This window comes from Nipponia nippon, unplaced genomic scaffold (assembly GCF_047370975.1).
Source record: "Nipponia nippon isolate SJK-2023a ecotype South Korea unplaced genomic scaffold, ASM4737097v1 scaffold_2, whole genome shotgun sequence".
Taxonomy (NCBI): Eukaryota; Metazoa; Chordata; class Aves; order Pelecaniformes; family Threskiornithidae; genus Nipponia; species Nipponia nippon.
Genome location: NW_028262336.1, coordinates 124,420,438 through 124,435,036, shown reverse-complemented (window position 1 = coordinate 124,435,036; position 14,599 = coordinate 124,420,438). Strand labels below are relative to the sequence as shown.

Sequence of the window (14,599 nt, the reverse complement as noted above, 5' to 3'; positions counted from 1 at the left end):
TATACCTGCAGTTTTGATATTGTATTTTATAGTCAAATTTTGATAAATTTTCCTAATTATCCCTATTTAAAGAAATCATACTTCAAGCACTTGAGCAACAAGCAAAATCACTCAATAAGCAATGGATATAACTGAACAGGTTTCCAGTATTGAACTCTCCATTACAGTTGTTTAAGTGCATGTTGGAACCATTCAGATGAAAATCTGTTCATAACTTCTGTGACCCACAGCGGGACTGCATGATCCTCTGACGGGATCAGAAATGCACAGTAATAACTGTTAACTGCTGCACAGAAACAAGGGAAAATCTCTCCAGTAATGGCTTTGCATCCAACTTTCCACACAATGAATAAAGCCTCTTCCCGAAGGTATATGTTATTGTTGTCCGTAAATAACTTTCACAGTCTCCGACTGCCACATGCAGAGCGATACACAGTGCTGAGAAAAGCTGAAGGTTTCTACTCAAGCTTATAGGAAAAGAACTTGAAACAAACCATCATTTTTCAAAGCAAACTGTCCTTTTATGAAAGATCTATTCTGAAGCACAGGAAACATTTCCTTGGCCTCTTAGTGCTTCCTTAGCTGTCATTTTTGAACACTTGGTAAAATTAACAGCACTTTCTGTTTGCATAGTTTCCTATCAGAAAAACTCCTGGGCCAGGTTCAGTTATATGCGTGGTTGTTTTGAGGTGCAAAGCAGTCGGCGTGTGCTCGTGATCCTGCTCTCACTCTCGCAGATTATGCATTGATCTGCAGGCCCTGGGTAGCATGTTTAAAATGACACCTTGTCGCAGGATTTGGGGCTTGCTGCTCTGCTTTTCTGCAGCTTAAGCTTCAGAAACAGAACGGGCAGAACCGAGCGCAGCATTTACTAATTTAATCTACTGTGCCCACTTTCAACTGTGTTTCTGTGCATTATTGAACCTTTCTCACAGTATCTTTTCTTGTTCAATTGAAAACACAATTAGCAACCATAGATGTTAACCATAACATATTGTCAATGGCAAATGCTCAAATCCAGACTGCGGTGCTTATTTATGAATAAGAGATTAGAATATATAGGCAAAATGGTAGTAATACACTCACTATCATCACCAAACAGGCTTAAATATTGACTTGACCATCTGACTTATTGCTTTCTAGTTTTCCCTTGTTAACATAAACATAGAATCATAGAATCATAGAATCATAGAATCGTTTAGGTTGGAAAAGACCTTTAAGATCATCAAGTCCAACTGTTAACCTAGCACTGCCAAGTCCACCACTAAACCATGTCCTCGAGCACCACGTCTACCCTTCTTTTAAATACCTCCAGGGATGGAGACTCAGCCACTTCCCTGGGCAGCCTGTTCCAGTGCCTGACTACCCTCTCGGTGAAGAAGTTTTTCCTAATATCCAACCTAAACCTCCCCTGGTGAAGCTTGAGGCCATTTCCTCTCGTCCCATCGCTTGTTACTTGGCAGAAGAGACCGACCCCCACCTTGCTCCAACCTCCTTTCAGGTAGTTGTAGAGAGCGATAAGGTCTCCCCTCAGCCTCCCTTTCTCCAGCATCACATTGCTCACGTAGAGAGGGCTGCAGCAATTATTTTGTCTTCCCTGTGCACAGCAATCTGTGTTGAATATTTTATTCTCCCTGGATTTTGGACAGCTGCCTTTGAGGCAGATATTCCTAGCTGAGAAGTTTGAGAGAGCGCTGATTGTATTTTGGTTATATTACAAAAAACAATCATGATACTATTGCACAGCACATCCAGAAGCACTCAAAAACATTTTTTTTCATACATTTAAATAACTATTGCAAAGTCATTAATTACTAACCATTTAGTTATTTATTACAGCATGTAGAGTGTTTCAGAGCTTTTTTGATAAAAGGATATAATTTTGCTCAGGTATGTACCTGCTTCGTAATGGTTCCTGCGCCAAAGAGTTTACGATCTAGATGCGGAAAGGATCATAAGATGTTGGATAGTTCAGGTGAGAAGGGACCTCAAAAGATTATCTGGGCCAAATTGAAGAGATTTGCCTGAGCTCAAGAATCAAGACAGGTTAATAACAGAAACCATATTTCTTGATGCCTGCTTTGGTACATGTTCTACCGGAGTATGCTGCTTTTAATAGATTTAGGAACATTTATCAACTGTAGGCATTTGGCAGAAGACTGTTTCCCTGGCTTGCACTGCACCGTTTCACTGCCTGCACGGAACAGAGAACCTGTTCTCTCCTTCTGCAGTAACTCTTACTGTTGGGTTGGCATCTATGTTTCTCACGCACCAAAAGCTTATGTTTGAAAACCTTGCCACAGGGCTCCTAAATTTCGTTTTGACTTGGCATATCTTGGTGTTACCCCTGCCAATTGCAAAAAATAAGCCTTGAGCTTTTCCTTTATTGTTGAATCTCACACCACCTTTATTAGTGCAGACGCAAGGCAAATATGTGTGGAGCCCTGGGGACGAGCTACAGCTGAAATGGGAAAGGCATTTTTGACTGCTGCTGCACTGAGGGATGCTAATGGGGGCAGGTTTGAGCTCCCTATGACCATAAAGCTATGTACCAGCTTGATAACTGGAGATCTGCCATCTCTCACATCTCTCACACAGGGTCTGTGCCATAGTCCTGCTTTAGTTGAAAACTCATCCAATTTCAAGTTAAGTGTTTTCTTATCTTACTTTTTATTTTCTCTCTCTCACAATGGCTGTTTTACTCAATATGGAAACATTTTCCTTGAAAAAACCACAAAGCATAATTGTGTTTGGTGAAGTATGTTATTTAACCTCTCTTTGGACTACCTCCATGGGCAGGGCCTTTAAAGCCCTTTACTGGCAGGCTGGTACGATCTCTGATCACTTCCCTGCTACTTCTACTGCATGAATCAGTTTTCCTTCTTGAACAACATCCTGCACAATCCTCCTTACTCCTACCTAATAATTCAGACCAGATGGCTGAAGCTGACCCAGCATAATCTGCTCCCCAGGATATAAATGATGCCATTTAGACGTACGCTGTAATGTTCCCTTAGTTAAAAAAAGGACTTGCAGCAAGAGCCTGTAACAATTGACTTTATTTTGATTCACAGTGTTCTGCCAGACAGTGGCCATTTGTGCTGGGTTACACAACATTAAAAGGTACATATCAGATACTATCCTACACATAGACAAAAAGACTGCCCCAAATTTCCCAGAAAGGAAACAGCTTGTGTTTGCGTGTTGCCTTAGACCCCCATTCCACCTTGTCCCTGAATGCCCTGGAAAAACAGATGGGAGTTATACCGCAAAGCAAGTCAGGGCGCTGGCACAGTGTAGGAAAAATGAATTCCATGGCTAAGGATCTCTAGAAGGAGGAGAAAAAAAACCCAAACTTTTCTTTTTATCCTACAGAATATTAGTTCCAGTTCCCAGTTTGGGTCTATAGAAATATGATGCACAGAGAATTCGTTTCTTGGGTAATGGGATTATATGCTGTTAATGATGTTACAGTTAATTGTAAAAATGTACAGCTATCTGCAGAAGCAACGGACAATTACTGTGGATACCAGAATATTGGTGCCATTTCTACATGGTCTCAAGAAATCACCTAGATAGAGTGAAGGGGGGTGGTAGCAAGATGTATGCCGCGAGGAAATCCTCTCTCATTGCTAAGGGCAGATGAAGGTAACAGCTTTTGGAACAGCCGTTAGCACAGCATACTCTCTCCCTGGAGGTCAAAGCATGCTGTGGTGGGTAGGTGTCTGCAAGTTCAGTGGACTTTGGGTAAGGTTTGGTGTGTAGAATAGTTCGCACTGCTCCGTTACAAGTGGCCACGTGTACCGTCCAGGCACTGGGGAGGCAGCATTTGCTGACGCATTCAGTACAACTTCAGGCTAAGCGATGTACAAGATTATCCTTTTAAGCTTAATTGTTTGTGTTCTATAAAATATAGATGGTATCAGAAAGCCTGGCATCAGCTTGTTTGGCACTGGAATACAGACTTTCCTCTTCCTCCCCTCATTTTTGTAAATGCATAAGAGATACAAGAGAATTTTCTCTCCACTCCTGCTCTGGTTTTCTTTATGCCCCCTGTCTTCTGAATCCTAACTGAGTTTGGCACCCTGCAAATCTCTCCTCACTGTATAGCTGTGTTGTAAACCTGTACCAGCTCAAGTTGAGCCTCTCTACATTTTGCACCTTATTACCTTGGAAAACCTGTCTTTTGATATTCTCACTTCCTAACTCTTTGCATCAATTAGGCACATGCAAAGTGCAGCTACAGGTCAGCTGGTGTTAAAGAGATATATTAGGGTAATCCCAGCTGCTCAGTGTACTGGGATGCATGTGTCTTGATGGCTAAATTTCTGAATGTGCATAAAAGTACTGAGATACATTTGGTACCTGCCAGTGCTTCTCTGTGTAGGTGAAAATCATACAGGTGCTAAAGCTATCTCATATACTTCATCCAGCCTTGGGGCTACCAGCTGGATTATGCTGATTTACACAGCTGATGATGGTCAGTAGTAAAGAGGGCACCAAGATGCATAAAGAGGAGCAAATCCTGACCTCTTTTCCCTTCTGACTTTAAATCACACCACTTGAATGAAGGCAGCAGCTTGTAGGAGTGAGTGCCTCCTGCCTCATTCCTAGTACAGCGGGGAATTGCTCCAGATTTGCTCATGCAACTGCATCCACCCCTCCTGGCAAAGAGGACTTTTTATAAATGGAATAACGTTGTCCTGAATCTGCTGGTGATTCTGAAGCCACTGTAAGTGGGTTATTGATTACAGAGGGATGGACACACCTGGTATGCTTGTTTGTGGGCTTCCAGCTTCAACCCTACTGGTTTGCTTCTCTTTGAGGCCTGGTGCAATTTTCTCAGCTAACACTATATAGTTCTTAATGTTTGTTTTGCTTTGAAATGAAAGGAAGTATGAAAGTGTATGTTATTATTATTCTCTTCCTTTAATCTTTGCTCAAAAGTTAGTCCTCTCAGACCTTTAATCATCTGTCTTTGTCTGAATTCCCTTCAATTTACTTGTCTTTCTGGTGCTGAAGTGCTTAGAGATGAATGAGGAATTGTATTGCTTTATCTTATTTTTCCTCATTAGAATGCTGGCGAAAGCCCATGGTCACAGAAGACAGAAAGTGGTTTAGGCTGCTCAACATTCTTTCCTTTTCATATTATTTAACCCCTTTGCTATAAGAGTTGTAAAGTATACCTATAATGAATGGATATTGTGATGCATATGAACTGGAACAGAAATTGCACTGGAATAATGGTCACAGGGCTGCAGCACCAATCACTCAAAAGTCGGGAAATGTCAGAGTTTAGGCAGCCTGTTCAGCTTTGCCCAATCACATATTTTTCTTTCTGTGTAGCTGCTGCCTGAGAGAAAGGTTGCTCTTCTATGTGAATGATATTGTGTCTTCCTCAGTTCTTGTTCCTTGTCCAAATTATTTTTGTTTAGATTTCCTTTAAAGAACAAATAGGTAAGAGTGAGCACAACTCTAATTTGAGCCTAAATAATTAAAGTATTTTTTAAAACAGTAGTAAAGAAAACAAGACTTCACACTGTGAAGTGGATCCAGCTTTAGTAAGAGAAAGGGCTCCCTGGCATATCTATAAAGGTTAGACCCTGCTCACTCTTGCAGATGTCTGTAAGAAAGGAGAAGGGGGGGGCTTGGAGTCTGCCTGCAGAGCACAGACGCAGTGATTTATGGTATACTTGTCCATAGGCATTTGTAGAGTGATACTGATGTGTTCTCCACCATGCTGATGTAGAGAAAATTTGCTTTCCTACTTCCCCAGTGATGGAATTATCCAAAATAAAATATATCATAGTATCTTTAGGATTACTTCATATTAGCATATATATAATTTCTTGTATGCAATTTATCTTTATACAGCATAACTGACAAAACGTTTGGGCTAGGCTAAAGGAAGAGCAAGCAGAGTTTATTAAATACAGTAAATCATCTCTTAAGAAGTAAATGAACAAATTCAGTTGGACTGAAAATCCAGCAAGATTCATAGACACTTTAAAGAAACATGAATTCATTGCTTAACAAAATGTTTGGAGTGGTATAGAGATTCAAACAGTTCATTTGGAGAGGTATTTTGTGCTCACGGAATTCATCAGTAGTAATATTGCTGTTTTTAAAAGAAATCTGAACTTGTTTTCATGGAAGGGAGGGAATATAGTGCCAAGAAATACTCGGCACAGATTTCATTTGTGTAAGATTTTAGTCTCTTTGAATTATCTTCCAGTAAACCCCCACTAGGAGGCAGTCTGTATTTTGGTCATTTTAAATAACAATTGCCATGCTCTCGCAACTACTTTTTATGACCTTGGCTCTGAGCTTGATTCTACAACTGCTTGATCCCATCACCTCCTTTATACCTCTTTTCCCATCCTCAGTAGTATTCAGACGCTTTCACCTCCTAGAATGATTGCACCTCTCACATAATGGAGATAACTTGATAGAGCAGTTCTTACTCAGAGCAAATTACAGATCCTATTTTATGCTAACCGTGATTGCCATTTCTATGGAACAAGGGCAGCTGGCAACTTGCAGTCAATTTTAGCTTACAGAATAACAGAGCAACCAACTAAGTGAATCCTCTGTGCTTTCTTCTGTAACCACATAAGTACACTGGAATGCTCTTCTCTGCACACCAGTGATCATTATTCTAGTGAAAGCAACCCACGGCCTCCTCAGAATAGATAAGGACCTTTACAAAGGGTTTTTAATATTTATTTGGCACACGTGCATACACATGCAAATGTGGCTCACATTATGTGTAATGAAAACACTAGGGCAAGGCAGTCTTTAAAGTTAGAGCAAAAGCACTGTTCTGCTGTTCCTTGACTGACTACTGTCAACCCAATTAATACTCTGATAATGACAGCTATGCCAGCTGAATGCCACTGCCAGAGGGCAATTTCTAGTTTATTTCTGCAAAGTATTTATCTAGAGATAATTACATATTAGCCTGATATGTTTTACTTGCAGTTGCATTACAAATTGACCTGGCATCAAACCATACATTACAACTGTTTGCAATTGTCCCATGACCATTCAAAATGACCATAAAAAATCCCCCCAATGAGAATGGAGAAACTTCTATTCTCATTGCAACTATCCTATAGCTTTTAATTTTAAAAGTAAGTCCTAGTTTTAATGGTGGAATTAAATGTTCTTAGCAATATGAAACATAAATTCTTACAAATATATCTGTGAAACAGAAGTTAGCATCTACTTCTTATGGATCACAGTTACTAATGTTAAAACTTCTGATAAATATTTCCCATTGTACATAAGTCAGAATGTTGTAAAAGGAGTTAGAAGAAAAGTTCAATTTCAGTTGTTACTAAAGAGGGAAGACGGGCTCCTAGAAATCTGGCCAGAGACTTCATGTGAGGATGAGCACAGACCCAGTTGAGTACTTTTGACTGGCCCTTGAAAGATGCAGGATATCAGGGTGCCTCTGCTGTGTGCCTGTCTGTGCCTCCTCCTGCTCTTGCAGTTCTGCTTGTCACATACAGTCCAGCTCATTCTCCTATCGTGTGTGACAGCATACAACCGAAAATGCAGATGTACCTCCATAGCAGGGTATTTATTATAGTTAGAAAAGTCTTCCCGGCCCAGATGTGGGTTCTGACCCTGTAGGACAATATTCTCAGCTGCCTCTGAAGTTCAGACACGACCCCAATATTTTCTTCTTTGCAAGCAGACTCTATGGCTAATGCTGGAAGAATTTTCTCTTCTGGGTGAAGAAGCTTTCCTGGGGAACATACTCTACTTTTAGACATGCTGGAGCATCCTGGGGTGTGTGGGCTTCTGATATTGTCAAGTATAGATTTATTACAGCTTCCATTAAGAAGTGTTTTCTGATTGTCTGGTTACCTTTGGGCTACTATTAATTCAATCCAATTTAAGGTAACGTGTAAACAGAACATTTCTTCACAAAATATAAAAAAAAGTCACAAATGTTTGTGAAAGTCTTTGTGTAAGTCCAGTAAGCTTGATTTTTCCCTATAATTTCTTCACCTAATACCAGAAAGGTTTTTCTGTCCCCTTCTCTTCCTTTCCTGACACCTACCCGTCGAGGGTCATGCCTTCCCACATTCTTTATGCCTTAGGTAGCACTCATTAGAGAGAGACAGTTATTGAAAGCATGGTCATTTTTATAAGCAGTGCCTCCTTTGAAGTCCCAGGGAGTATCCAGGTAGATGCGATCTTTCTCCCTGGAGTGTTTTTTTTTTTTTTTGTTATCCAAGAGAAAGTCTGTCCATTGCTCTTAATTAATAATTAATAGAAACATCTGAATAGGATGTTAAGACCTGGCTCACTCCTTACTCTTGGTTGAAATCAAACATTGGCTAGCTACTTCTGAATGACAACAGGTTGAAATGATGAATCCACAAAGTCTTCTGTCAAGTTGTGCATTCCGCTTAAAAAAATTCCCACATGCACCTGCAGATAGGGTTGGCAGTGGCTCAGGTACCTGGGATGGCTGTTTGACAACAAGCTTCTCTTAGGGTATTTTACATCTACAGGTTTCTAGTTTACCAGTCAAAATGATCTGTGACTTACTTTCCCCTGTATAAGGGTCTGTTCTACCTGTATTGCTCAGGTGTGCATGTAACATGTTCTTTGAATCTTTTCTTATAAATATTATTCCTTTACTTCTTTGAAATGATTTGCAAGAACCTCTTTAAAATAAGAATATACTTCAAGAATCTCATTGACATTTTAGAAAACAAATCTGCGTACCAGTGCTTTCTGCTAGAAATGTAGTGCGTGTTTATCATGATAATGTGTAAGTATATATCGGCCAAAGAAAACCACCAGGGATTCAAACGCCAACATGTTAAATAATGTCTTTTACTTGTTCTTCTTTACAAACAGATATTCAAGAGTTTTATGAAGTGACACTGCTAAATTCCCAGAAAAGTTATGAGCAAAAAATAGAAGAAGCAAATCAAGTTGCAGAGAAATGGGAGAAGACAACATCTGCTACAGACCATGAAAATCTGCAGAAAAACCAAGAGGTAATTTAACAGATTAAGAATTAAAATATATATAATGAGTGAGATGTCTCAAGCCTGAGAAAGGCCAAGCAATGATTTATAAGATTTAAAGAATGGCCTTAATTAAGGAATTAGATTAGGATATGGAAGATGTATAGTGTTAGCTCTTTGACCTTGAATATGTCACTAACTTCTTCATCCTTTCAATTGTCATCTCTCAAAGGGGAAGTAAAAATCTTTCCTTTTCTCATCCTTGGTGTACTTTATCTGATATGTCTGTGATTAGCTCCAAAAGAGAATATAACTCCTCTACTTTCTAATAACCACTCAGGTTATTAATACTCCAGTGCTTGTATCCTGTGTAAAATTTTTAGTAGGACTTTTCATATTTCTGGGACTGACATTGGGCTGAAGTTTTCTGTAGCCCAAGTACACAGAGATATCAAGCAAAATAGTCTCTGTATGAGGAACAGATATATAGAAGAAGGTTATACACATTTTCTTTTCTTCTGCAGCCAGTGGAAAGATTCAAAACCTTTCTTTGCTACCACTGGCTCTAATCTGCCTCTGCTTGCCTGCAGATTATTATTAACTAAATTAGCAATCTAAACTAATTGCCTCCCACCAAGTTTGTACTTCAAAGACAAAAACAAAACCTACAGAACCAAGCAATGAATTGCTCTGTTCTTAAACAGACAGAAATAGAGTGGGCATGGACTGCAAACTGCAAACTTCAGACCAAAATAAAAGATGAGGGAAATGTATAAAAATTTCCATTGTTGTTATGGTTCGAAAGGCATTTCAAGTTTTAAAAGTTGTTCCAAAACACTCCATAGGCATGACTATTTTTAAGAGCTTTCCTCTTTTTAAATGTAAAACCCAGAAACAAATTGTAATTCTACCTGACATTTCATATGTGATTCTTTAAAAAGATAAATCAGAATTGCAGGCGGCTAGAACAAAAGTCTCTGAAGAAATGAAGAAATTTATTGTAAAAATTAATTAGCAAAAGAAGCTTGCAGAATTAATGAGAACAAGCATTCTGATTTTGAGTGAAATCAGAACAAATGAGTCTTAACATGAATGTAGGATATATCCCATGAATGATTTAACATTTGAGTCCCAGCTTGAAGACACAGCTAGCTAATCTGTCTTTTTTTCTGTTTTTGCATAAAGCTATATGCTTTCAAATGGTGAAAGTGTATTCCAGCATGTTATCTCTTGAAGCACCTGAGAAAGACAGTGGATTACAGACTCTCTCTTCATTCTGGCCTCATCAAAGTATTTGACCCTCAACCCTATCTTCCTTAAACTCATTGCTGTCTAAGAGGTGTGCTGCAGGTCTTGTCCAGGGGAATTTAACCTCCAAATTCTATGCTGAGAATAATAGAATATATAGGGCTAACTCCAAACTTTGCTCCTCTTATGCAAATGATGTTCTGATTTAAAGCAAAATAATAGAAAACTATTGCTTAGAAACTAAAATAACCATTTCAAGCCAGGGTGCTGGCAGTCAGAGTCCAGGGTACCCTCATTTTCAAATTCACTGTCTATCCATAAATTTCATCAGTCTAATGGGTGCACAAAGTCTTTAGCGCCTTTAAAAATCATACCTATATATGTTTTAAGGGTCCAACTGCAGGCAAAACAGACTAGAAGTGTAGGCTATTGGTTTTTTTCCTTTCAACAGCACAACATACTATAAGCAGTTCCGAGTCAGAACTGATTAGCACATGCTGAATGTACCAGCTGCTGTACAAATCAAATACAATACTTTGCTTTCTATGAGAAATTGCCCTATGAAAAATGTAACTGGATAATCTAATATATCACAAATTTTTATTCATGGTCTGTTCCTTATGGGAACTGGTGTTTTTGTACTTTCCTTTTCCATCCTCAATTACATGTCCCAAATGTGGAAAGGAAAAACCTCCTCTCTTTCATGCAGTGTTCCTCTGCAATAAAAGCCCAAGTATGATCATTCAGTCCAGAAGCCATCCCCCTTTCATGCCTTCCTCTTGAAACCTTCCTTGGCTGTCTATATGTTAATTTTCTATATAAATTGATTCTTTTTCTGTATTTTTGTTCCAGTCGTAGCTGTTGATAAAAAAGGAAAACACCTTTCACTGTCTGGGTCAGGTATCCTATGAGCCCTCCTTTGTATTGATGCATTCGCTTTTCCAAAAGTGTAAACTGTTAGGTAACAGAAAAGTTTTTAGATTGTTGTTTGCAATAGTGTACAAATTTGCCATGCAGAGATGGCTGGCCTCTAAACTCTCTCACCTGGCATCTGAGACCACTGTAGTGGTTTGTAACAAACTGATGCTAGATCTTGTAGCATACTGGGACTGGATCTTCATTAACTGAGAAATGAAAGGGTCACAACCCCTCCTATAATCTCCCATCCTTCTCAGGGAGTGCCTCAGAGGAAAGATGTTTCCCAGGCTCAGAGACTGTAATTTTGAATGGCTTTTGCAAAAGTAAGAAGTCAGGGGAATATATTAGCTCACCATATGTGCCAGAATGAGTTGCATCCAAATTTTTAGTGTGAATGACCCCACATAGCACCCCATGACTACAAACAATGAAATTAACAAAATCATAGAATCATTAAGGTTGGAAAAGACCCTTAAGATCATCAAGTCCAACTGTTAACCTAGCACTACCAAGTCCACTACTAAACCATGTCCCTAAGCACCACATCTACTCATCTTTTAAATACCTCCAGGGATGGAGACTCAACCACTTCCCTGGGCAGCCTGTTCCAATGCCTGACTAACCTTTCGGTGAAGAAGTTTTTCCTAATATCCAACCTAAACTTCCCCTGGTGAAGCTTGAGGCCGTTTCCTCTCATCCTGTCGCTTCTTACTAGGGAGAAGAGACAGACCCCCACCTCGCTACAACCTCCTTTCAGGTACTTGTAGAGAGCAATAAGGTCTCCCCTCAGCCTCCTCCACACTAAACAACACCAGCTCCCTCAGCCACTCCTTGTAAGACGTGCTCCAGACCCTTTACCAACTTCACTGCCCTTCTTTGGACACGCTCCAGCACCTCGATGTCCTTCTTGTAGTGAGGGGCCCAACACTGAACACAGTACTCGAGGTGCGGCCTCACCAGTGCCCAGTACAGGGGCACTATCACCTCCCTGGTCCTGCTGGCCACACTATTCCTGATACAAGCCAGGATGCCATTGGCCCTCTTGGCCACCTGAGCACACTGCTGGCTTATGTTCAGGTGGTTGTCAGCCAACACCCCCAGGTCCTTTTCAGCCAGGCAGCTCTCCAGCCACTCCTCCCCCAGCCTGTAGCGTTGCATGGGGTTGTTGTGCCCCAAGTGCAGGACCCAGCACTGAGCCTTGTTGAATCTCATACAGTTGTCCCCGGCCCAATGATCCAGCCTGTCCAGGTCCCTCTGTAGGGCCTTCCTACCCTCCAGCAGATCAACACTTCCACCCAACTTGGTGTCGTCTGCAAACTTACTGGGGGTGCACTCGATCCCCTCATCCAGATCATCAGTGAAGATATTGAACAGGACCGGCCCCACACTGAGCCCTGGGGAACACCACTCGTGACCGGCCGCCAACTGGATTTGACTCCATTCACCACCACTCTCTGGGCTCGGCCGTCCAGCCAGTTTTTAACCCAGCGCAGAGTGCACCCATCCAAGCTGTGTGCAGCCAGCTTCTCCAGGAGAATGCTGTGGGAGACAGTGTCAAAGGCCTTACTAAAGTCCAGGTAGACAACATCCACAGCCTTCCCCTCACCCACTAAGCGGGTCACCTTGTCATAGAAGGAGACCAGGTTAGTGAAGCAGGACCTCCCTTTCATAAACCCATGCTGGCTGAGCCTGATCCCCTTTTTGTCCCGCACTTGCTGCATAATGGCACTCAAGATGATTTGTTCCACGATCTTCCCCGGCACCAAGGTCAGGCTGACAGGCCTGTAGTTCCCCGGATCCTCCTTCTAACCCTTCTTGTAGATGGGAGTCACATTTGCTAACTTCCAGTCATCTGGGACCTCCCCAGTTGACCAGGACTGCTGATAAATGATGGAGAGTGGCTTGGCCAGCTCCCTCATTATCCTTGGGTGGATCCTGTCTGACCCCATGGACTTGTGAGCATCCAGGTGGAGGAGCAGGTTGGTGACTGCCACCTCTTCAACAACTGGGGCTTCATTCTGCATCCTATCTCCATCTCCCAGCTCAGGGGCCTGAAAACTCTGAGGATGACCAGTCTGACTATTAAAGACTGAGGCAAAGAAGGCATTAAGCACCTCAGCCTTATCCTTCATGGCAATGTATCCCTCCGCATCCAACAAAGGAGGGAGATTCTCCCTGATCTTATCTTATTATCTTATTTTTATCTTATCCCTGATTTTGTCACTGATATATTTGTAGAAACATTTTTGTTATCTTTAATGGCAGTGGCTGGTTTAAGTTCTAGCTGGGCCTTCGCCTTTCTAATCTTCTCCCTGCATAACCTCACAACATCCTTGTAGTCCTCCTGAGTCACCTGCCCCTTCTTCCAAAGGCGGTAGGCTCTCCTTTTTTTTCCCGAGTTCCAGCCAAAGCTCTCTGTTCAGCCAGGCCGGTCTTCTCCCCCACCTGCTCGACTTGCGGCACGTGGGGACGGCCTGCTCCTGGGCCTTTGAGCCTTCCTTCTTGAATAACATCCAGCCTTCCTGAACTCCTTTGCCCTTCAGGACTGCTTCCCAAGGGACTCTGTTAACCAGACTCCTAAACAGCCCAAAGTCTGCCCTTCTAAAGTTCAGGCTAGCGGTTTTGCTGACCCCCCTCCTTACTTCTCCAAGGATTAAAAACCCTATCATGTCATGGTCGCTGAGCCCAAGACAGCCTCCGACCACCACATCACCCACCAGGCCTTCTCTGTTTATAAACAGCAGGTCCAGCAGGGCACCTCCGCTGGCTGGCTCGCTTACCAGCTGTGTCAGGACGTTATCTCCCACACACTCCAGGAACCGCCGAGACTGCTTCCTCTCTGCCGTGTTGTATTTCCAGCAGATACCTGGTAAGTTGAAGTCTCCCACGAGAACAATGGCTAGGGATTGCGAGACTTCAGCCAACCGCTTGTAGAATACTTCATCTGTTTCCTCATCCTGGTTGGGTGGTCTGTAACAGACTCCCACCGGGATATCTGCCTTATTAGCCTTCCCCCTGATCTTTACCCATAAGCACTCAACCTTATCATTACCTTCATTGAGCTCTAGACAATCAAAACACTCTCTAACGTACAAGGCTACCCCACCACCTCTCCTTCCTTGCCTATCCCTTCTCACGAGCTTGTAGCCATCCACTGCAGCACTCCAGTTGTGTGAGTCATCCCGCCATGTTTCCGTGATGGCGACCACATCATAGTTTTCCTGCCGCGCAATGGCTTCCAGCTCCTCCTGCTTATTGCCCGTGCTGCGTGCATTGGTGGAAATGCACTTCAGTTGGCCTAGTGATCTCTTCTCCAACACAGGCATGCCACCCCTAGGCTCATCCCTAGCAAGCCTGGTTTTATCCCCTTCCCCCTTCGCATCTAGTTTAAAGCTCTCTCAATGAGGCCTGCTAGCTCCTGAGCCAGAATCCTTTTCCCC

General features: G+C 41.9%; 1 protein-coding gene across 6 annotated transcripts in view; it reads left to right on the top strand.

Moving 5' to 3' along the window:
* DLG2 (discs large MAGUK scaffold protein 2) overlaps window positions 1–14,599 on the top strand; it is a 1,061,109-nt gene that overhangs the window by 119,941 nt on the left and 926,569 nt on the right. For all 6 annotated transcript variants that reach the window (XM_087758910.1, XM_087758908.1, XM_087758909.1 and 3 more), the window contains exon 3: window positions 8,881–9,023. In XM_087758910.1, the coding sequence (XP_087615036.1) occupies window positions 8,881–9,023 (143 nt within the window). The remainder of the gene's footprint in view (window positions 1–8,880; window positions 9,024–14,599) is intronic.